This window comes from Micromys minutus (genome assembly GCF_963924665.1).
Source record: "Micromys minutus genome assembly, chromosome: 6".
Taxonomy (NCBI): Eukaryota; Metazoa; Chordata; class Mammalia; order Rodentia; family Muridae; genus Micromys; species Micromys minutus.
The window spans coordinates 27319911-27343443 of NC_137975.1; the positions used below are offsets into that span (position 1 = coordinate 27319911).

General features: G+C 39.3%; 1 protein-coding gene across 2 annotated transcripts in view; it reads right to left on the minus strand.

Moving 5' to 3' along the window:
* CAMSAP2 (calmodulin regulated spectrin associated protein family member 2) overlaps positions 1–23533 on the minus strand; it is a 68227-nt gene that overhangs the window by 11890 nt on the left and 32804 nt on the right. Inside the window, exons 3-11 of one of the 2 annotated variants that reach the window (XM_080917658.1) lie at positions 23002–23163; positions 17916–17999; positions 13825–13966; positions 13433–13572; positions 9462–9555; positions 7433–7526; positions 3908–3942; positions 2838–2907; positions 320–2513 (exon numbers count right to left, since the gene is read on the minus strand). In XM_080917658.1, coding sequence (XP_080773784.1) covers positions 320–2513; positions 2838–2907; positions 3908–3942; positions 7433–7526; positions 9462–9555; positions 13433–13572; positions 13825–13966; positions 17916–17999; positions 23002–23163 — 3015 coding nt within the window. Of the gene's footprint in view, positions 1–319; positions 2514–2837; positions 2908–3907; positions 3943–7432; positions 7527–9461; positions 9556–13432; positions 13573–13824; positions 13967–17915; positions 18000–23001; positions 23164–23533 lie in introns of those variants that run through there. The other variant, XM_080917657.1, reaches the window with a different exon arrangement.

A 23533-nucleotide genomic window follows, 5' to 3' on the forward strand; every position in this document is an offset into this window, starting at 1 on the left:
ATAAGATCCTATCTGATAAGTCTGCAAAACTCAAGTTGATAAACCTTAACATATATTTAAATATGATGCAATTTGACTGTTTTTACCAATTAGAAATAGATGAATTCTTAAAAGGGCTTCAACAAAAATGAGAACATGTAATATAACAAGTGTGCCCTAGTACTTCTGTAGCCCAAGGCCTGGTTTACCTAGACACATTTCAGGAATAATGGCTGACTTATAATACATGATACTGTTACTGAGGAAGTAAGTATCAACTTAAGAAATATATAGGCACCCATCCTAAGAGTGTGGTTCAAAACTATGTCATTAGTATTACCTTAAAGAAGAAGCCACAGCACACTTTCTGGTCATCATCAAACTGTTCCTTGTCACTCTCTCCATCCATCTTCTCAACAGCTACATCAGCCTTTTCAGGGGGTTTTAGATCTGACAGAGACACTTCAATCAGATTGACATGTTTAGGAGCAGTAGGAGGGAGAACGGGTTTAGGAGGTGGATCTGTGGGCTGATTCAGTTGGTCCTCATTTGGTGTCACACACACTGTCTCTGTGATGGGCTGAGACAACACTTCAGACACTGTTGATTCAAGAGGTTTAATCTCTTTCTCCCCAGGATTACGGTCACAAGATTCCAAAGTCTCTTTGCACTCTGAGGGCTCCTTTTTAATCTCCTCTTTTGGTTTGGGCTCTTTTTGGGGTTCTCCATCATCACCAAAACATACGAATGATCGTGTCTGAATAGGAACCTGACTCGGGGAAAACCTCCTTAACCGAGGAAGACTATCCACGGACCGAGGAGGTGTCAAGGTTCGATTCAGAGGAGTTATTTTTAATTCATTTGGCCTTGGAGTCCTTTGATTTTTAACAGAAAAAGATGCACTCTTCCTAGTAGAAGACTGTGGAGACGGATGAGTGGGGCGTGGGGAGTCTGCTGAGAATGGTGCAGCAGCTGATGACAGGCCTGCCTGTCTAGGTTTAAAATCGCGGATCTGCTTCTGTGGAGAGGGCTGTGGAGGTGAAATCACCCAGGACTGCTGCTCTCTCATCTGCATTAACATCTCCTGCTGAAGGGACAAGCGCTGCATTTCTTGCTGTAGAAAGTGCAGGGATGAATTCAGTTTTTCAATGGACTTTGTGTACTCTAAAATTTCTCCTTCATTTAAAGTCTCTTCTGAAGGGCTTGCCAGGTTCCACTGCTTCTCGGGATCAACAGGTGTGGTTGGGGACTTCAGCCATTTGCCCTGAGGATTCTCCATGCTTTCTTTTATGTCTGCTAACGACTTGCTCCTTTGTCCGTCCATTTTCTGAGATTCCTTTTCTTTTGCTCGGTCAGTATAGACTTTCTCATCTTCTGCACCTGCTGCTTCCTCTCGGAGAGGGGAGATCCCATCCCCTTTCTTTTTCACTACAGTTAGGAACGCTGTCCTTCCCATTTTCTGCCTCTGCTTGGTAAAAGCAGCTTCCATTTTCTTTTTCTGGGCTTCGATAGCACGTCTCTTCTCCTCTAGTCTCATCCTAAGATGCACCATTTCGGAAGCCAACAGCTGTGTGGTGTCCCGACCTTGGGCAACACTCGCTTCTTCTGGAATCTGAGCCCAGGCAACCACGTGAGGGATATTCAGTTCTGAGCCTTCCGGTGTAGTTTTTTGAGAACTGCTCCCACTACTTTTCCCGTCAGTATGATTCAGTTTCCTGAACTTCTGCTCAGCAAAGCTGGTCATTTTTACCCCAGAGCTGGAGGAGGCACTGCTCCCGGGCTGAGACTTGGTGCTGATGGTACTGGGACAGGGGCTCAGGGCTTCTCTGGGATTGCTGGCCCTCATGTCATAGTCCTGAAGAAGTTTAGATGCATCATCCATATCAGAGTCTAAACTAACAGTATAATCTCTCAAGGAAGAGTCTTCGTCCATGGTTTCCGGAATGTCTTCTGAAGGAACGTGAATTCCAGTGTCGACTTCTGTAGTGTCTGTTATGGGACTCAAGGCACCTTTTGGATCAGTTATGTTATCAGGACTGGCCTGGTTTAGCTTGATATTTGAATTCAGGATACTCAGATCCTGACCGTGAAGAAAGAAACCATTAGCAATCTGATCTGGCCGCGGTGTATGAGGGGGTTTTTCAGTGTCGTGGATTATCTGTAATGCTTCTTCAATGCTTGGTGTTTCAATCCGATTCCCAAACTCGTCTAGAAGCACTCTATTTTGTAAGGCCCCATTTGGGAGCTTGTAGTGAGTATTCTCATTAGAGTTTAGCTCATTTGTGTTGAGAGGCATGTAAGATTTGAGGTCACCATGAGGGTCAGCATGAAGTTCTTCTTCAATGCTCTCCTCCTCTTCTCCATTCACTGGTTTGAAGGACAAATTTTTCCTTATGTGTTTGGATGCACGACTGTTATTGAGAGTGAGCCCTTCATTACTAACAGAGCGAATGATTCCTCGGTTTGGAGTGGAGCTCTGTACATTGTCTTCTTTATCAAAAGAAATATCAAATGAAACGCCATGCACCGATGTTCTAAAAAAGACGTGAAGACAAAACGTTGAAGAAATGGCAGGAAATAAACGATTTAAAAAATACCATTGAGCAGTTGTTTGGAAGTCTATGCCCTTCCTTCACTTTCTGTAGCTTTGCTGACCTCATGGCGAGACTGGGATGCTTCATCACTTTCAGTTTATCCCCTTGACTCTATTAATCCCCATGCTGTCCTTTCCAAAGTTAGGTCCTAACTGAAATTTAGCTTTAACATGTTGAGTAACTACAACAACAAAAAAGCAGAGTGAAATAAAACTGGCATTTTTTTGGGTAATGTGTCTATACCAAGAATAACTTTGTTTTTACCTTTTCTCTTTAGGCCATGTTCCTATGAAGCCATCAACATAAGACATAGATGAAGACCTTCTAATTCCTCCTTCAAATGCAAAAAAAGAAAACTCATTGAAACCATATATTTGACATATTTGAGAGCTCATTCATGGCACAAAAAGGTGGAACCTCAGTAGCAACAACACAAAGTAAATAATTCCCTTTTTTTAAGTTTAAGGGAGCAGTATGTAATTTATAGCTAACACCTGACTAGCAAGAGAGGTTTTGAGTTTAATCCCCAGTAAACTACCTTCCTGACAAAATAAGTACATACATATAAGGAATTTTAATTTTTATTTATTATCTATACAGCATTCTACCTGCATGTACATGGGAAGGCCAGAAGAGGGCACCAGAACTCATTACAAATGGTTGTGAACCACCATGTGGTTGCTGGGATTTGAACTCAGGACCTCTCAAAAAGCAGACAGTGTTCTTAACCTCTGAGCCTTCTCTCCAGCCCCAAGATGTTTATTTTATTGACAAAGAAACACATACATTAAGTGTAACGGCACATGGCAGTAATACTAGTACTTGGGAGATTGGAACAGGAGGGTTAGTAGTTTAAGACCAGCTTGGGTACCACAAAGAGACCTCAAAATAATACAAACAGGGCATGGTGGCACACCTCTGTTAGCTAGACATGGTGGCACATGCCTGTATTCCCAGCACTTACAGAGCAAGACAGAAGCATCAGAAATTCATGGTCAACTATGGCTACATAAGGACTTTGATGCCAGTCTGGGCTATGTGAGACCTTGTTCCAAAACAAAACTAAAGCACAGGGACTAGGGACACAGCTCACTTGTGCTGCAGTTGGCTAACACATGATACACAAAGTTCTTGGTTTAGTCCACAATACCTCAAAAAAAAAAAAAAAAAAAAAAAAAAAAAAAAAAAAAAAAAGCAGGCATGGAGCTATAGATTACCTATCACACATATGACAGACTTACAGAAAGGACTAGGTATTTATATTTATTTGCACTTATTTCCAAGTTAGCCTACTTAACAGCATTTTCCTCAATAGGTTTTTTCAAATACATTACCTGAGGCTGAAGAATGAGTTTGGGGACGTGTATATCTAAAAGGCAAATGATGAGACAGTAAATATAGCTCCTTCCCAATGTACCACCATAATATATACAATGCATTCTCCTCTCTTCTACACCACCCACATACCTTTTTATAAACAATGAAAAAAATTTAAAAACATTAATTTTCAGTATTTTGGGCAAATTTAAATTTCCAAAACCTTTTGTACAATAAAACCCCAGATGGTCCTGACAAGGCTTCCAGCCCAGCGTCTGTAGGCCTTTCCTGCTGTGACGGATCTGACGGAGCTCTGCCCCTGTACTTAGTCCACAGGAACTGACAAGCTTTCTTCTCAGTAACAGTGACAACTGGCCAGATCAATATCTACTTCTAGTCCTCCTTTTAAGTTCTAAGCCACCATGTTCTACTGTACCAAGTGAGGTTATATATCCTCATCCCCAGTTGATGGAAATCAGGGGTACAAGGCTGTAGCTTCAACAGCTCACGAAACTCACACGGTCTTTCAGCTCAGACAAACAGACTCAGGGCACTGCCAATGTTGTGACTTTACCGCTTATGAAGGCTCAGTCAACAAGCTTTTTCTAGAATGCAGCCATACTGAACTAAAGAACTGCCTCTGCCCACACCAAATGCTACCTGGGGTCTGTGATTCCTTCTCCCGACTATGAGCACCTGTCTTCCCGGTTTATCCGGACTCACTGTTAGGCCTCTGAGGTCCTGCCTTCTGAGATACGGTCTGCAGCTCATACTCTCAGAGAGCGTAATCCTGAATACCAGTTAACTGGTTATTAAAATGTACTCATTCTTTTCTTCTTCCCCAAATGATAGCTACCATGATATAAAAGCTGGTTAACTATCTCATTTTCAAACTTGCAGAGGATTTTGATGTTGTGATACTCCAGAATCAAGCAGGAACCAAGTATATGGGAGAGCTGCTGAGCCTGTCTTCTGCTATGACTGCTTCCTTTTTATTCCTATGACCTTTGTTTTAGGTATAGTAATATCCGTAGATGTGACCACCTTATTCCCAGAGAGAGGAGAAGTTAATCAAATCCTTCCTCAGAAGTTCTACAAAGGACCATGTGGAGACTCACAGACATCAGAGGGCCTAGGGGCCTAGGATGACAGACAGGAACTCCTCAAGGAAAAGGGTTTGGAATCTACCTGGTAATTGGGGTTTTCCTAGAAAAGAGAGAGAAAATCCACTGGGGTATCTAAGTAAATGGGATGAGTCTCCATAGGATTTAAGCTTTATTTCCCATGGCCAGAGATGGGGAGACTGTTCATTCAGGGTCCTTATCCTAATCATGACGGAATGACCCATTCTCAAAGCTTCACTGGTCACTTCTGAATGGAAGGGCCACAGTACAGGAACGACAGACAGTCCAGAACACTGAGCATTTTCTAAGCTTTCAAGGGAAGAAATGGTCAATCAGAAAAGCACCAAGTTAATTGTATTTAGAGTTTCCCATGGGAAAAAATAAGCAGACATTCCTAGACTAGCTACCCCCACCCTTTCTTTTCTTCTTAGGTGCTGAAGGTCAAACTCAGGACCTTGTATGTGCTAAGTAAGCACTCTGAGTGATGTCCCCAGCATGAGAGCAGCAGTCCTCCATAACTTAACCCCCTGCACCATACTGCAAGATAGGTTCAAAACAGGAAACTCAGTGAAGTAGCAAAAACCAGTGAACTAGAGGCTGAGGAGAGTAAGGCAGTTCCTTTACAGATGGCAGAGAGCTCATGGAAGATAGGAAACACAGGCAAACAGGGAACTCCAAGTTCAGTCACACTGTGGGTTTCACAAGTGAGTGTTAGCTTCAGAGTAAGTTCTTGTTTTTATGTAATGAGGCCAAGAATTAATGAGAAGAGTACTTGGAAGCTTTTGCTCATTACTTTTTAAAGTGTATTTTTAATAGATCTTCCTGATTTCCTAAAAATCCACAAAACACAGTAATTTTAAACAAAAGAATCAGACTGGAGAGTCTAAAGTCAATAAAAATTTCAAGATGTAATAAATACAAATGAAAGGCTAAGTCTAGGTGCACTGGTGTTAATCTCAGCACACAGGAGGCAAGGGCAGTGCACCTCCGTGAGTTAGAGTCATCCTAGTCTAGAGAGTCCCAGGCTGGCCAGAGCTACACAGTGAGACCCTGTCAAAACAAAGCAAAACAAACAAATCAACTATAACAATTAAAAAAAAAAACCAGAAAAAGGAAGGAAAAAGCAGCAGACTACTTATAGATCCCACTTAACCTTTTCTTTAACTGAACTGCTAGATGTGCTAATGCACGTGTTTAATACCTTGGATTAAAACTTGGAGGAAAAGGCAGAAGGATTGAGTTCAAGACTAGCTTGGTCTACAGAGTGAGTTCCAGGACAGTCAGCAGTACACAGAGAAACCCTGTCTAGAAAAACTAAATAAATAGATAAATAGCTATTTTAAGCTGGCAAGACTTTATCACATACTTGGAGCAGTAGCCAGGATTATCCTGATACTAATTAGAACATTCTTACTTAACTTTCAATTCAGCTCCTGATATAAAGACAGAAGCATTCAAAACAGATTCAATAATATATTTATTTAATTCTACCTGTTAATAACTAGATAACTAGAAAACAAAATAGTGGTGTGGTGAGGTGATTTAAATGGAAAAAAGGGGAGGGGGCTCCCACTGAAACAGGAATTTGAATGCTTGGGCCCAGCTGCTGTTTGGGGAGGCTATGGAACTAGGAGGGCAGTCTTGCTGGAGGAAGTCTATCACTAGGCATGCCCTGAGGGTCCAGCCTTGCCCACTTCTAGTGTGCTCTCTGCTTCTGTGTTTGCAGCTGAAGAGGAAAAGCTCCAAGCTCCTTGCTCTGGCTTCCTGCTGTCTACCAGGTCTGGACTACCAAGCCAAATGAACTCTTTTTCCCCTTAAACTGCTTTTGGTCATGTTTGATCACAGCAACAAATATGAGTGGGGAAAACCTGTTTCAAATTTTTTTTATAATAGGAAATTTACAAATCCTGGGCCAGCAAGATAGCTCAACAGGGAAAGGGGCTTGTCAAGCCTGATGACCTAAGTTTGCTCCCAGGAATACGTCATAGAAGGAGAGAACTGACTCCTACAAACTGTCATCTGACCTCCACACATGCTCACATACATAGGGTTAAAATGTCACAATCCAGATATAATTTTACAAGTTCTCTGAGGCCTAAGAGTCATCTATTAGATATTTTCAGTATTAATAACTGAGTATCAAATAATTCTCAATTACAGGAGTAATGCAGCAGCAAAGTTTAATGTTAGGTTCCTCATTTGAAACTTACGTTATTATCTCCCACTGTCCAGTGTTGATTCATTAAAAACCTACTTATGAGACACTCATTTCAGTAGAAATTTCAATTATTTAAATTAAAATAGGTCTTAGTAGCATAAGTTAATTGTAAGTTAATTTACAAATCTAACTATAAAATTTAAAACCTTTTTTTAATGTTAAAATATTATTTGGTGTCATTAGTAAATGACATGGACTACCTGGAGCTGAAGTCAGAGCTAGATGAACTATCCAGGATGTTTCTTTTGGCAGCATTTAAGACAGGAACGGATGGCACGTCTTTCGCAGGCTCAGCTAGAATAAAAGATAAAACTTCAAAACCATATAGTCAACTGATTTCTAACACTACTGCAGGCATTCTGAGCCATAAGTAATTATTTACATTTTCCATTCTACTTCCCTTATTAGTTATAGAGTTATAGAGTAACGTGTTCTTTCTTCTTTTCTTCACCTCCTTCCTTCTCCTTCCTTCCTTCCTCTCCCCCCCACCCCCCCAGCTGAGGATTAAGCCTAAGACCCCAGAACTGCCTCTGTTTTCTCAACTCATCTAATATAAACGTGCTCTTAAATAATTTCCAAAAGGTCAAAAGATTCTCTTAATATAATCTGACTCTTAAAATTCACTTAAGGTTAGTGGGGGGGAAGTACCATAAAATTAAGACAGATATTCAAGACAAGGATAAGCCCAGATGCTTAATATTGTGAAAGTTTTCATAGAATTTTAGAGACATGAGATAGGTTTCAGTTTTGCTTTTTATAAAATAGCTGGTAAGTTTGTAGTTAACTAAAGACAGAATTTCACCAGAATTCTAGTTTACATACACTTATAAGTACACTGAAGCTGTCTTCAGACACACCAGAAGAGGACATCAGATCCCTTACAGATGGTTGTGAGCCACCATGTGGTTGCTGGGATTTTAACTCAGGCCCTCTGGAAGAAAAGCCAGTGCTCTTAACCACTGAGCCATCTCTCCAGCCCCTCTAAACTTCTTTCAAAGTATTATTATCTAACAGCTCACTATTTAGAATCTACTTTAAATGGCTTTGAGATACCAGGATAGATCTCGCATTGCTCAGAATGTTGCCCCAGGGCAACATTATTTTATGAAGTAAAATTATACCTACCAGAACAATGTGTTTCTTTTGCTATTTTACAACCCTCTCCTCTTTCTTCCTAATTTTTTTCTTTCTATCTCTGGGAAGGCAGGGGTTAACTGCAGTGATTAGAAAAAGGAAAGTGGAGGCAAGGAAAGCTGCTAAATAGCTGAGAAGTAGAATGCATTTTATGTTGGGTATAGTAGCCACTGTTACAGAAAGAACTAACCCCATAATTTTTGCTGGAAGAAAGTTCTATGTTTAGAAGAAACACTATAGTTAGAAACATTTTCACCTGTAGGAATACATGTCTGATTTTAAAATGAAAGCCAGTTTTACTGTGCTATACACGGCATTTGCGCTATAAAACTCCAGAAGGAATTCCTTTCATTTATTTATTTATTTATTTTTTGTTTTCTGGCTGTGATGAAGTTGAACCCAGGTCTATATGCAAGCTGGCCAAGTACTCTACCACTGAGCTGTGCTCCCGGCCTTTGTCAGCGATCCAGTCTTTATTCACAGAGACTTCTGCAGAAACCCTCTTATTTCTTATTACTTTTATCAAAATTATATTGTAATAACAAAGGCTACTAGGATTTCATTGTTTAAAAGAAAATTAAGTCTTAATGTGAGTAGAGTTTGGGTAACACAGTGTTACAAAGATTCCAGTAAGAAATAACTGCAGATTAGAATAAAAGGTTTAAGGGGTGAATGGCGCCCAGTTAACACTGAAAGCTCCATGCCATCAGATATCAAGTACGTTTTTTCTGTTTCTTGCACATAATTTGGAGATTTTAAAATTTGGTGCCTCAACTACTAAGACATTAGACTTTTTATCAAGGATAATGGCTGGAATCTATAATAATAACAAGCTTCTATCTTAAAAAAAAAAAAAAAAAAAAAAAGGCCAGATGAGCTGGGTGGTGGTGACTCATGCCTTTAATCCCAGCACTGAGGAAGCAGAGGCAGGTGGATCTCCACGAGTTTGAGACCAGCCTGGTCTATAGAGCTTCTTCCAGGACAACCGGTGCTACACGGAGAAACCCTTTCTTAAACAAACAACAAAACTAAAAAACCAGATGAAATGTATAAACCTTCCATTTTTCTACATTGAAAATGACCAAGATAGATTACCTCCTTGTGGACGGACAACCCGAGGCTGCACAAATGAAGGCTTCACAACTTCGAACCACCAGAAGAGTTCTGCCATGAACACCAAATAATTACTCTACATAAGAGAGTTGAGAAAATTAAAAGAAGCCCTACATGAGGTAAAACCAATCATGTAATAGTCACAAAGTTATGCGTTATCCTCTCAAATATATATTTAAATTCTACACACTTGTTATTAAAAATGCTCACTCTGTTGCATTGAAGCTGGAGTAAACGTTTAGCCCGTGTAACTGCACATGCTCAGCCCGCTGAGGCAAAGCTCGGGCACCGAGTCTCCAGTTATACACAGCTCCGAGACAACAAACCTCCTTTCTTCCAGGGGAAACATATAAAAGTAGCACGAAGAACATTTACCGTTAAAAAAGAGTAAGACTTTTTTGAAAAAAGTATGTAATTTAAAAATTGTATTCACATGTTTGATAATGCTAAATTCAACAGTAATCCACATGCTAAGTAACGACAAACTCTACACATTATTATGACTAAAATAATATTGTTTTTAATTATTTAATGTATCTAACTTTGAAGACATTCAAGGATAATAATCTTTTATTACTTATACTGGAAAATGAAAATAATTTTTTAAATGGCTTAAAGGAGTTCTCAAAAGCATTCTTCTACAGGCTTATACATATCATATATAACTACATGCATAGACATATATATGATTTTAGAGTTTTGGGTTTTGTTTTATTTTGCTTTGAGACAGTCTTGAAACCCCAACAGTGGTGTTAAAGACGTGTCCTACTGTACTAAAATTAGGCTTACATGTTTATATATATATATACGTACATATATATATACATATATACACATACATAAAGAATAATTTCAATTTCAGGTATTTAATTATTTCTAAAAATAGCACTGTATGAAGCCTGTTTGTCTCATTATGGCTATTATCTCTGGAAATATGGGTATCTTCTGATGTCTTGCCTTCCACATATTTACTAATTAAGGCAGTAACATGAACATGCTTCCTTAGATTTTACCGCCTGAATTTCTTTCATATTTAAGCTGGTAACATTCAAGCATTCATCTGACATCCAGAAAGCAAAAGAATCAAGGATGTCTCTAAGTCTCTGATCTGAGTAACTGTGACTGCCACTGAATGGAAAAACAGGTGACAGAAAAGGTCTCTGACACTTTCCCAAACATCTCAGTGGATGTGGTGAATGTGGGACATGGAGGGAACAGGGCAGGAGACAGGATCCACTAGGCTGTTTACTTTCAGCATTGGTTTTCACTGTAAATTCCCAGGACAATCTAACACTTATTCATAAACAACTATTATTTGAAGCTATTGAAATTTGTACTTCCTTTTAAAAAAGAAAATGTTTCATCCCTTACACCGTGGACTCATCCCTGCTTGCCTTCATATAAGCTTTGCATTCCTAATTATATTCATGACTTACCCTTCCCTTCAACTTCTCTCACAGAAAAATGAGACCTTCTCTCGGTATATCATTGTATCTTATTTCTCCTCATCCCTCTACTCTTACCTCTGATGAAATTCCTTAAGAACAGACCCATCCCGACACCACACTTCTCCATGTCCCTCTGCTGAACCATTCCAGTCTCACACTGAGCTCCTCCAGAACAGCACTCGTTGGGGCTACCACAGACTTCTCACTTTATTTGACTTCTTGAACTATGATGTTCCTTCTTTTCCTTCTCTCACTATTCTGCTACCTAATGAATCCTAAGTGCACTGACTACATTTACATATATAATGACCTACAGAGCATTTGCCTTTGTAAATCTGACACCAAAATTCAAACAGTGATCCTCTTCATAAAGTGATCTTACTACAGTCTTACCTTACTGATGGCACTTCTACTCCAGAGACTCAGCCAAAATTAAAGCAGTGAGTGAGAAACCTTTGACTTAGCCTAAAGAGGATTTCTCCATCAACCATCGCTCTCCCAGAGAACCCCACAGAAGAGGTGGAAAGAGTGTATGAGCCAGAGGAAATGGAACAGGACCTCCTAAATCAACATGATCACTACACATATAAACTCACAGAGCTGAGGGAGGATGGACAGACAGGACCCCCTAAATCAACATGACCACTATATATGAACTCACAGAGCTGGGGCAGGATGGACAGACAGGACCCCCTAAATCAACATGACCACTATATATGAACTCACAGAGCTGAAGCAGGATGCACAGGGCCTACACTCATCTGCACCTGTTGGGGTCCTAGAGCTCAAAGGAGAAGTGGCATTCCCCATCCTAACCCAGAAGTTTTATCTTGAATAAATACCACCTGCACATGAACATTCTTTTCCTCTAAGCGAGTCGCACTGGGAAAACAAAATACTCTTAAGGGTAGGCTGCATGCCCAGCGGTAGATGCCTAAGAGAAAATGACCTCAATGGCATCTTTGAGATTCCCTTTCTCATTATGTCATGTCAGGACCTTTCCTTTTACAAGTTTTTATCTATTATTTTTAAAATTATTTATCTATCTGTCTGTCTGTCTATTTATCTATCTAACATCTATCTATCTAATCTCTTTTCTCTTTAACCCTGCAATCCTCCACATCCCCACATGAAATATGGCTTTCAGTTTAGTATTTATGGGATTACTGCCTGTGAGAACAAGTGGGTCTCTATTCCTTATGCTTTCTTTTGAGCTCTGTTTTTCCTTCTGTTTTTGTTTGTTTGTTCATTTTGTTCAATTCCAATGTGTTAGTTTTGTTCTATTCTATTCTAGTCTATTCTATCCTATCCTATCCTATCCTATCCCATCCCATCCCATCCTATCCTATCCTATTCTCATCCCAAAGAAGCCTATTTTCTAATGAGAGATAGAAAGGGGGTGGATTTGGAGGAGAGGGGAGGGAGAGCTAGGAGGAGTAGAGGAAGAAAAGAATGTAATCAGAATATATTATGTGAAAGGAGTAAAAAAGACTAACCATAAAACATGTAAACAATCTAACCAGCTTCATCAAACATCATTCTCCACGGCTTGTCAGCCCACGTGCCGACTACAAGGTCCACGTTCACCACTGTATGTTCACTAGTGAGAACAGTGCCAGAGCAGAATAGCATTTACTAAAGAGATGTAGAAATGTATCGACAACAAAACCTAAGTTAGAAAAGCACCCAAGCACTGGCAAAGGCATCTCTGATATTTGATGGCTAACATTTACCTGAGAAGTACCTCAGAGAGCAGTAAAGCACATTCCTGGTTATGTTTCTGCGAGCATTTCTGGGGAGGATTGATTAGCTTAGTGGAGAAAAATGGTTTGGGATATGGACAGCACATCCAAAGTGGCTGCTTAGGAGAAAGAGGAAAAGGAACTAGCTAGCTCAGGCACTTCCTGCTTTTTGTTCATCATGAGGAACAGCTGTGGTCCACCATGGTGGCCCACCTCAGGCTCTAAGACCATTATGACCTATACTTTGCTTTATAATCATTCCAGGACACCCTTTAAAGCCAATACTTACTTAAGCTCTGTAAGTATTGGTGGTAGGCATACACCCACACTTTTGAAGGAAGAATCTCATCTCTTGTTACATTTACCTATAATCAAAAACCACTTAATGGTTTCTACTCTACTCTGCCAACACTAAAACTGATCAATTTTATAGACAACTCTCTGTTTGCCTTTACAATGTACTTGTAGCTAGCGATGGATATTTAAAGAAGAAGAAAAAAAATCACCCCTCTTCAAGTTCTTCACTGACAAAGTTAATCTGTAAGCTTTGTTTTATATTCATTTATTTTTGGAGCTACAATCTGCTGGATCCCTGGCTGGCCTGAGTCATCACAAAGCTCAGGCTGGCCTTGAACTAAAGCCCCTCCCGTCCCCACTCCCTCCCTTCAGGAGACTGACTCAGGCTCCGGTGGTACCACTGAGATCCCCGTTTGCTGCACCGGCTTTTAAACTTTAACACAGCTGAAGGGAACGGTTTATTTACCTTTATGGACGAAGCAGCATAAAGCATGTCTTCTAGGCTGAAATGGCAGCAATGGTTTAAGTATTCTTGGCAAAATTCCTGAATCAGCTGCAGGTTATACAGACTATCGGCCAAAGACATGGTTTCTTTCAAACAAATATCTTCAAATAGAAAAGGAAGGGTTTTGGGTTAACCATGAACACTACATAGCTACTGACAGTACATATACGCAAGCACGTAATTTTTTTTTAACAAACATGTATTTATATGTAATAGCCATTAGACAGAAAGTTCAACTTTTTCTCAGAATTATACTTAAATCTTCCTTTTAAAAATCATGTTATTAAATATTACTGGTTTAAGCATTTCTTGGCATCTGCCCCCACGTTAGAAATTGTCCCTGAAACACCTACCCTCTAGCCGGACAACAGCAGGGCAGTAGAAGTGAATGAGGGCAGCCAGCGCGCAGCCGTCCGTGCCGTCCTTCAACAAGTTTTCCACCAGTGGAATGCAAGGCAGCTGCTTAAGCAGTGTTTGCTCCTTCCTGTAACGGGCCTACCACAGAAAGAGTTCGAAGTAAATGCTACACAATGCAAGAAAATAGACAAAACCAGAACTGTAGATTCTAGTTCTGAGTCACATTAGGAAATACAAACAGAAAGAATTCCCAACCACTCAGTCAACCTTACAGCAATGATACTAATTTCTCTTTCTCTCTTTCTCTTCCTTCCTTCTTTCCTCCCCTTCCTCCCTCCCCACCCCCCTTCTCTCTTTCTTTCCTTCCTTCCTTCCTTGTTTGTTTGGTTTTCTGAGACATGGTTTCTCTCTGTAATCCTGGCTGTCCTAGAACTCACTCTGTAGATCAGGCTGTCCTTGAACTCTGAGAACCACCTGCCTCTGCCCCCTGAGTTCTGGGATTAAAGGCTAGTAATTTGAAATCTATAAACATTTTAGCAATGATATCACATGGCATTTACTTAATGATAGTTACACCATCACAAAACTGTGTGCCCAGAAGTGCACATAACACTGCGTGTCTGTCTTTTTAAGTTCCCAGCAGTACTATAGAGTAGGTTTCACTGTCTCCATTTTAAAGATAAAGAAAATAAGAAATGAGAGTTTAGGTAACTTTTATCACACACACACACACACACACACACACACACACACACACACACATCTGAACACTTTGCATTTAAATCAGCTATGTTCCTTTACTGATTAAATTTTCATTTACTTTAATATTAGAGGGATTAATTTAGCTTTTGAAGATTTAGCTTTTGAAGCCTTCAAAGGGCAAAGGTATCATTTGAGAAAAATAATTAAAAGAGTTATCAAAATTGGTGAGCAGCAAAAAGTACTATTCACAAAGGAAAGGAGCTCCAAAGCAGTCTGTTCTGACTCCCATCTAAATGTCAGGGTACATGGCACCAGACTTCAGAACCAGTAATAGAGCCATTTTCCTTCTCTGTAAAATGGAGACAGTAAAACCTACTTTCTAGTACTGCTGGGGACTTAAAAGACAGTCAGGCAGTGCTATGTGCACTTCTGGGCACAGAGAGGTGATGAGTACTGGCTAGCCATTACTAGCTAGCAGCTTTCCTAAAGCCAAAAGGAATAATGCTTACGATCTACTAATGGTGCATGGACCCTTCTGTTAGCAGAAAGTATGATTACATAGGCTACCGATAGTTAGTAGTAGTCATTTAAAAAGGTATTTATTTTCTGTATATTGGCATATAAATATATGTGTGCCTTGTGTCCATGAAAGCTAGAGAGGGTCAGATCCTCTGTAAGAGTAGTAAGTACTCTAAACTGCTGAGCCAGCCTCAGATGTAGCTGTCTTTTTTATAAAGAAACAATTTAATTTTTTCTTCAATTATATCTAAACTGTCACCTCTGCAATTCATAATCAAAATACAACTGTGAAAACAAAGCTGTGAGAAAACACAGAATACCAAATTTATTGAACAAGACACATAACACATGAAGGTGCGATTCGATTCTTTCAAGTGGTATCCTCCAGAAAACATATGAAGACAAGACATGTATTTCTGCTTCTCTCTCCTTCATGGAGCAAGCTTTCCTCTTGGAAAAAGAACTTGGAGGAGGAGGCAGACATTATTCCCTAACTCATATGTCATCTATATTCAGAAAACAATTACATGTGCAATTTTTCCCACAGATCCTACTTTTCCAGTCTCCTTCTCATTCTGGGGGAGGTGGTGGTATGTCAGCGCAGCCTAAACTGCCACTAAACCTCAATCTCTGGCCTTGGCTTCTGAATGCTGGTGTGACAGCCGTGAGACATTGTGCAAAGTCTAACCTAGACTCTATGATTACTGACTTTTATACCATCCCTAAAAACCCTTCATTTTGTTGCTGTGAAATAATTTACAAAAAAGGGAGAAGAGGAAGAAAGAAAGTCCAATGGTAAGCTCTCTTTCCAGATGGTGAGCATTGCTCCAGATCTGCCTTCTTTTCTCCAGTCATCTAGCACAAGGTCTAGAAGGAACTAGCTTAGCATCACAAGCAAGACTAATTTAATGTATTCTATTATTACAGTTAACATGTGTGGATGAGAAGTATATGTGTGTTTGTGTGTCACGTGCTGACAATATGATTTAGAGTGGCAATCATGAGTGGCAATCTTCCTTAAGATTACACTCAATAAAAATCCACACTGAGCAAACAAACTTTAATGTGGGGTTTGTATAATTCCAAGGAAAGTTTATCTGCAGTCTATGAGTTATATGGAAACCTTGACATTGAATATGACTTTTGTTTTGTATTGTGTCCCAGGCTGGCCTTGAACTCACTACATAGCCAAAGATGAATATGAACTTCTGATTCTCCTGCTTCTGTCTCTCAAGTGCTGAGACTACAGATATATAAACACACCTAACTTAAGCAATAGTGGGTGTTGGGACCAAACCCAGAAAGTCCATGTTTTATAAATTCACCGCACAAAAATATCCCACAGTCTTTTTACAAACTTGAAAAATCTGGCATTCAAAAGTATCACCATATTATAAATCAATGGCTAAAAATGGTGCATTTTAACATTATATATGTATATAGTTTTAATTATATATAACATAATAAAATAACATATATGTTATATATATTTGTGTGTATGTTATATAGGCAAGTGGTAACTACTTGCATGCCTGGTGCCCGCATATGTCAGTAGAAGCTGTTGGATGCCCTGGGACTAGAGCTATGGGACTGTTAGCTGCTTTGTAGGTGCTGGGAATTAAACCCAGGTCCCTGGAAAGAGTAGCCAGAACTTTAACTGCTGAGCTACGTCTCTAACCCACACTAAGCTGCATGCTTTTATCAGGACAGCGTCTAAGAGGTCTTAGAATGCTTTAACTGCCCATACTTACACCAGAAATATCAATTATCGGGTCAATTCAGAGTTTTACACAGTATAAGTACAATACTGGTGAGGGCACAGATACACCTTTAATCCTTATCAAATAGTAAAGTGTTATCTTCCAATAGGATAATAAGAAAATTATTTTGCCCAAAACAATTTAAACATTCAGGCAACTTACAGGATTATTCAAATTCACTTTTATGAGAACTCTTTACTTCTAGCAAGACTTTGAATCCACACCTGCATCAGTAATAATGATCTGTGAATGCTGTGATGAGCAAATGTGCTTATTCTTTAAACTGTCCTTAAAACCGAATAGACCCATTATTTTATTTTATATTATGAAAATATATTAAAACCTGATCCCTCTACTTAATGATACAGATTTGTATTAAATGATGACACAGCAATCTATGAAGAATACCACCACTACCATTATAATCTGGAGAGAAAAAAATCAAAGTAGTGAAGAAAACTTACTGGAACCAGTTTCCAAAACCATTTGGAAGGAGACTTCAGAGGAAGCATGGAGGAAAACAGGGAAGCAGGAGGCAAAGGAAAGGTCATCAGAATCAACCAAGCAGAAGTTATAGCAGGGCTCCCACCAGAATCAACAAGGGGCATGCTACAGTGGGAAGCACAGCTGGACTCCATCCACAGCTCCCACAGGGCTGTATGCTAATTAACACTTCAGTGAAAACTGCCCAAGTTCCTAATCTGCAAGACCAGTGCCTCTTCCTCCCCTCTTGCTCTCCCTATACACAATCACAGTTTAGAATACTAGAGATATTTTAGCAACAAATAATTTTATTTCAGAGATTCAGAATCACTTAAAAACAAGCCCATATTATTAAAGTAAAAAGATCCTAAGCTGAGATTCTTAGACATTAGCGGACCAACTCTAAGAAGGGAAAAATATTCACTGCAATAATAGAAGCATAAAGCAAAAGTAGTAATGTAGCTGAAATGATGGGAATCTAAATGTTAGTTCATTACCTCAGGGTGTCTTACGGAATATTTAATTATTAGTGACTATTTATTTTGTATTTCCTAGAATAATTTCTGGCATCTCTAAACATATGAATAAGTCATCATAAGTATATGCCATATTGCAAAGTATACCTTTTGACCTCCTGGAGCTTCAGCTGTGTGGTGCTCTTTAGATTTTTGTTCTTGTTCCATTATGTCTTTCAAGTGTTCGTTTACCTTAAAATATAAAAAAATCACTTTGAATTTCATTAAAATATAGCAATAGAATGGCATGGTTCTAATTAGATCCCTAGTATCAAGTACGAGTAACACTCAAACAAAATATCATTTCTATAACTAGAAAATAGTACCCTACACGGAACTTTACTTAAAACTCTAAAACCAGGTCCATAAATTACACAGTACATATTGAGCACCTACTGTCCTATGCAGTTTCTGATATACAGTGTAAGTTCTAGTAAGAGCTCATCATACTTTTAAATTCAGCACAAGCAAGCATGAAGTATGCATTCATTTCTCTGTGCTCCTGACGGTGGGTATGATGTGACTATCTCTGCTTTTACTTCTCCACAACGAGGAACTGTAACTTAGAACTGTTAGCTGAAATAAGCCCCTTGCTCTCCTAAGTTATCACAGCAATGGAATGAAACAGGACATGTGGCCTCCTTATAACTGATACAGGAAAGAGTGACTAGAACCTAAGCAGAGAAGTAACCTCACTGGTTTGAAGAGAAATCTATTAGAGTGGTCCATGTATATGAAGAGCATCCTGGGAAGGACAGGGCCACAGTTAAGCAAGACTGAAGTCTACATTGGTGGTTCTCAACCTTCCTAATGCTCTGACTCTTTAACAAAGTTCCTCCGGCTGTAGTGATCCCAAACCATAAAATTATTTTGTTGCTACTTCCTAACTGTAATTTTGCTAGTTATGAATTGCAATGTAAACATCTGGTAAGCAGGACATCTGATGTGTGACCCACAGGGGCTGAGACTCATAGCTTGAGAGCCAACAGTCTACAGATAATTTAGCCTCAAAGTTTTGACAACACCTTGAACTATGTATGCTTAAAAAAGAACCCACAGACCCTTCTTGCTGGAAGGCCAAAGAAGCTGCCACCATGGGACAGGCAGGTAGGCATTCAAATTCTATCAAATAGAGGAAAGCTTGGTAAATACCTCCGGTTTTCCATGGGAACGTTAGAATGATAAGTGTGTGCTTCTAGAGAGAGCTGAGTTTGGGGGGGGGGGGGGTGGAGTATGCACTGGATTTGTCAGCATGAGAGTTTAACTGACCAAAAGGAACAATTTCAAGGTATGAGAGAGTAAATACTCTTAACCAATTAGGAAAGCAATGCCTACAGGAAGTTCAACAGCTTGGAGCGACTCATTTCCGTTCTGAAGGAGAAGAACTGCAGTCCAGAGCACTGTGCCAGCAAAGCTCCTGGTCGTAACTGACAGGAAGATAAAAGCCCTCCATGATAAAAATAGACTAATGGTAGGAATCAATATATAACTTTCAATAATAACTCTGAATATTAAGTTTCAACTCCACAATCAAAAGACAAAGACTTTAGAGTGTATCAAACAGCAGAAACCATTTGTTACCTCCAAGAAATACCCCTCATAAGGCAGTGGTGGCACACGCCTTTAATCTCAGCTTAAGGCTCACTCAGGAGTCCAAGGCAGTGGATCTCTATGTTCAAGAACACAGATTTATAGAGTTCTAGGACAGCCAGGGAGACAGAGAAATCCTGTCTTGAAACACAAAAAACCAAAACAAACCAAAACCACTACTCACCATAAAAAGTAGGCATTACTTTAGACCAGTGGCTCTCTACCTTCCTAATGCTGTGACCCTTTAATACAGTTCCTCATGCTGTGATGACCCCCAAACCATAAAATTATTTTGTTGCTACTTTATAACTGCAATTGTGCTACTATTATGAACCGCAATATAAATTGTTAGATATGTGTCCACCAGGGGGCGGGTGTCTCACCCCACAGGTTGAAAATTACTGCCTTAAGAGCAATAGGATGGAAAAGGGCATTCTAAGCCAATAGACCTAGGGAACAAGCAGGTGTTGCTGTTCAGACAAAACAGAATTCAAACCAAAACTGGTGGTGTGGTGGTGATGGGGGTGACTTCAAACTGGTTAAAGGAACAATCCAGCAAGAGGAAGCTACATAGGTGTACACAATTTCATAAAATAAATATTACTAGATAAATGCAAAGTCACAAATTAACCTAGCACAGTAGTGGTTGACTTCAGTACCTACTTTCACCAACAGACAGGTTATCCTGGCAAAAAGAATCAACAGAAAGACATCTCAATGATGTTCCACAGATCAATTAGATTTAAGAGGTTTATTCAGAATATTCCATGCATACATGGCAAAGTATTTTTTTTCCTAGCAGCCTATGAGATTTTCTTTAAAATGTTTCATACATCAAGACACAGAACAAGTCAGCAAATATCTGAAAACTGACATAATTTCTTGTATTCTACTTTATCAAAATGGACTAAGGCTATGAACACTACAGTCCCTAGTGCTCACGGAGAGACTAAGCCAAACAAAATCGAATGAGGAAGGAGACCTAAAAGAAATTAAGGGGAAAATAAATCTTCTGACCAAACGACAATAAATTAAACATACCAAAACGTACAGAGGCAATGACAGCAGTCCTGGGGGTTAAGGGGCTGGGAATGATTTATGTCTCCAAGTCAGAAAGTCAGAGAGATTGAAAATATACGACTTAATGATAGTCCTTAAACCTCTGGAAAAAGAAAAACAAGCCACACCCTAACTAAGCAGAAGGACAGACATCAGTAAGACAGGGCCCAAGGAAAGAAAGGAGCACCAAAGAGAACCAATGAAGCGCAAAAGGTGGCTCTTTGGAAAGGTAAACAACAAATTCAGCCAAATAAACAAAGAGGAAGAGAAGACATAAGTTAATAAAACTAGAGATGAAAAGGGAGACACTGTAACAGATGCCAATGGAATTCAGAAGATCTTTAGGTCTTACATAAAAAAATGTTCTCATTAAACTGGAAATCTAAATGGAAATCTAAAGTTCTAGGTGCATGTGACCTACCAAAATTAAATCAGGATAAGATAAACAATTACAAAAGATCTAACCACAGTGAGATTGAAACAACAATTAAAAATCTCAGATTAAAAAAAAGTAATCCAGTCCAAGATGGATTCACTGCGGATATTTATTGGACTCTCAAAGAAGAACTAAACTCAACCCTTCTCAAACTAGTCCATAAAATAGAAAAGGAGAAACATGGCTACACTCTTACAAAGCTACTATTACTCTGACACCCAAAACAGGTAATAGATGAACAACAGAAAAGAAAATTACAAGCCAAACTCCTGATGAAGACAGTTGCAAAAATTCTCACCAAAATATTTGCAAACTCAATTCAAGAATACATTAAAAAGGTCATTAACCACAATCAAAATGGTTTTGTTCCAGAGATGCATGGAAGGATCAATACAGGTAAAGTAATAAATGTTATAAATTACATAAATGAACTCAAGGACAGAATTACATGGTCATTTCCATAGCTACAGGAAAAGCTTTTGAGGAAATCCAGCAGCTGTTCACATTAACAGTCATACAGAGGGAGTTTGAGAGAGATGGTTATGGAACTATACGGAGTTCTCAAAAAAAAAAAAAAATACAAATGGCTATGAACATTTAAACAATGTTCAATATCATTAGCCGTGTGTATGCCATGGCCTCCATGTGGTGATCAGTAGACAACTTGCTGGAGTTAATTTTCTCCTCCTACATTGAGCATTTAATAAAATAGTATTGGCTTCCCACTTAGGGCATGTGACATCATCCCCACCACACCCCCAACCCCACCACAGGCTTCTGACCAAAGTTTACATGATCAAGCATAAATTCCCTCCTGTGAGTAGGCCTCAAATCTGATCCATGGGAAGTTTGTTAGCCCCAGGACTGCCATGCCACTACTGTACCAGTGTACAGCCTGGCAGATCACATGTCAAACTGCCTTTTAAATATTTACGTTTATTCTCGTAGATCTGTGTTGCTTTCAACCTTGGTCAGAGATGCTCCTTTTATCGGTAGAATTGAACTAGAGACTTATAGAGTTAAAAAGTGACTGCTCCATGTTCACCCTTAAATGGGACATCTATATAGTCCCCTGCTCCAAAGGCTCGGAATATCACAGAAAATGGGGTAGAAATAAGGAGAATGAGGGCTGCTGTGACACACCAGAGTACTAATGACCTCACAGAGTCCCTGTCACTGCTTCCCAAGCACTGAAAGTTCGAGTAGGCTGCCAGGTTTTTGTAGGTTCAGGAGATCTGAACTTTAGATGCTTATTTAGCAAGGGCTTTACTTCTAAGCCATCTCTCCAGCCCAGTTTAGCTGATGACAAGCTTCGTGCAAGCATTTAAGGAAGGACACCTCAAGACGTAATTTCCACATTTGTTCAGTACCTGTCCACAAATCTAGTTTAATTTCATCTGCAATGACAACTGTAATGAATGGCTCAAGCCTATAATCCAGCACCTGGCAGACAGGGGCAATAGGCTCTCTGTCAGCTCAGGTCAGTTGGGTGTATACAGTGAGACCTGATCTCAAAGATGAATGCATGGATGTGGGTCAAGGAGAATTACGTACTCACCAACAAGGAGAGCAATAAATTAAGAACTTAACCGTGTTCAAAGCATAAACCATAAAAATCTCCAAGAAAATGAATTCATGATCAATATGATTTTGTATAATTTGGTTAAACAAATCTAAGACTCTCCCAATCTGAAACTGTGTGAGAATTAGATCCCGCTCATTGTGTGGCTCCCTATTGTGAGTGCCCTGAGTTTTGTAATAATCTGGTACAAACTGGATTAGCCTGAGTAGTCATTATGAAGAATGAGTACAGACACTGTTAGATATCTAAAAGTGCTTTCTCGTTTCCACACTTTCATCTGAGACCAGGTCTCAGTGTGGCCCAGTCTGGCCTGGAACTCAACGACTCTCCCACCTCAGCCTCACAGGCGTTGAGATTACAGACCTGAGCCACTGTGTTCGGCTTTGTGTTTGTTTTTAGAAATAAAATATGTCAAGTAAATTGTACAACTTTAGCTTATACTTTGATATAAGACAAAAAGCCATACAAAGCAATGTGCAACTGAGTTTTAGTTTTGTATTAGAACCAGATCCACTGGTACAGCCTACCTTATTTATCCAGTACATGACAGCATCCTCAATATCATAGGGCAGATCTGTGGCTTGAAAAAAAGCTGAATACTGTTGAGCACATGCAATTACTTTTTCTATGCTGACCATCTCTACAGTGTAAGCCATCATTAGAGTATCAATCATGGCCAAATGTGCACTCTGAAAATAGAAAAGCACAAACAGGTTCAAGATTACACTTAGAAACTGCTTCATTGTAAAATATTAGTATTTTCTTAAAAACAGTAGTAAAGCCAGACTACAGACAGATGTTAAGATAGCACAAAGCATCATGCTAAGCTAACCAATAGGAGCAGACTCATTTGATTATTCAAATACTTACTGAAATTCTATGTTAAGATGCTCATTAGCAATTCAAAGCCTTCCTCTACTTTTCTCTTTTTAACATTATAATCACTTGTGTATCATCTGCAATGCAGTTTACAAACTCCAGCATCATTTTTAATAACCCTCATTTTCAAACCCATGTAGTATAATTTTAAAGTTCAAACTTTAAAATATCCTTCTGTGC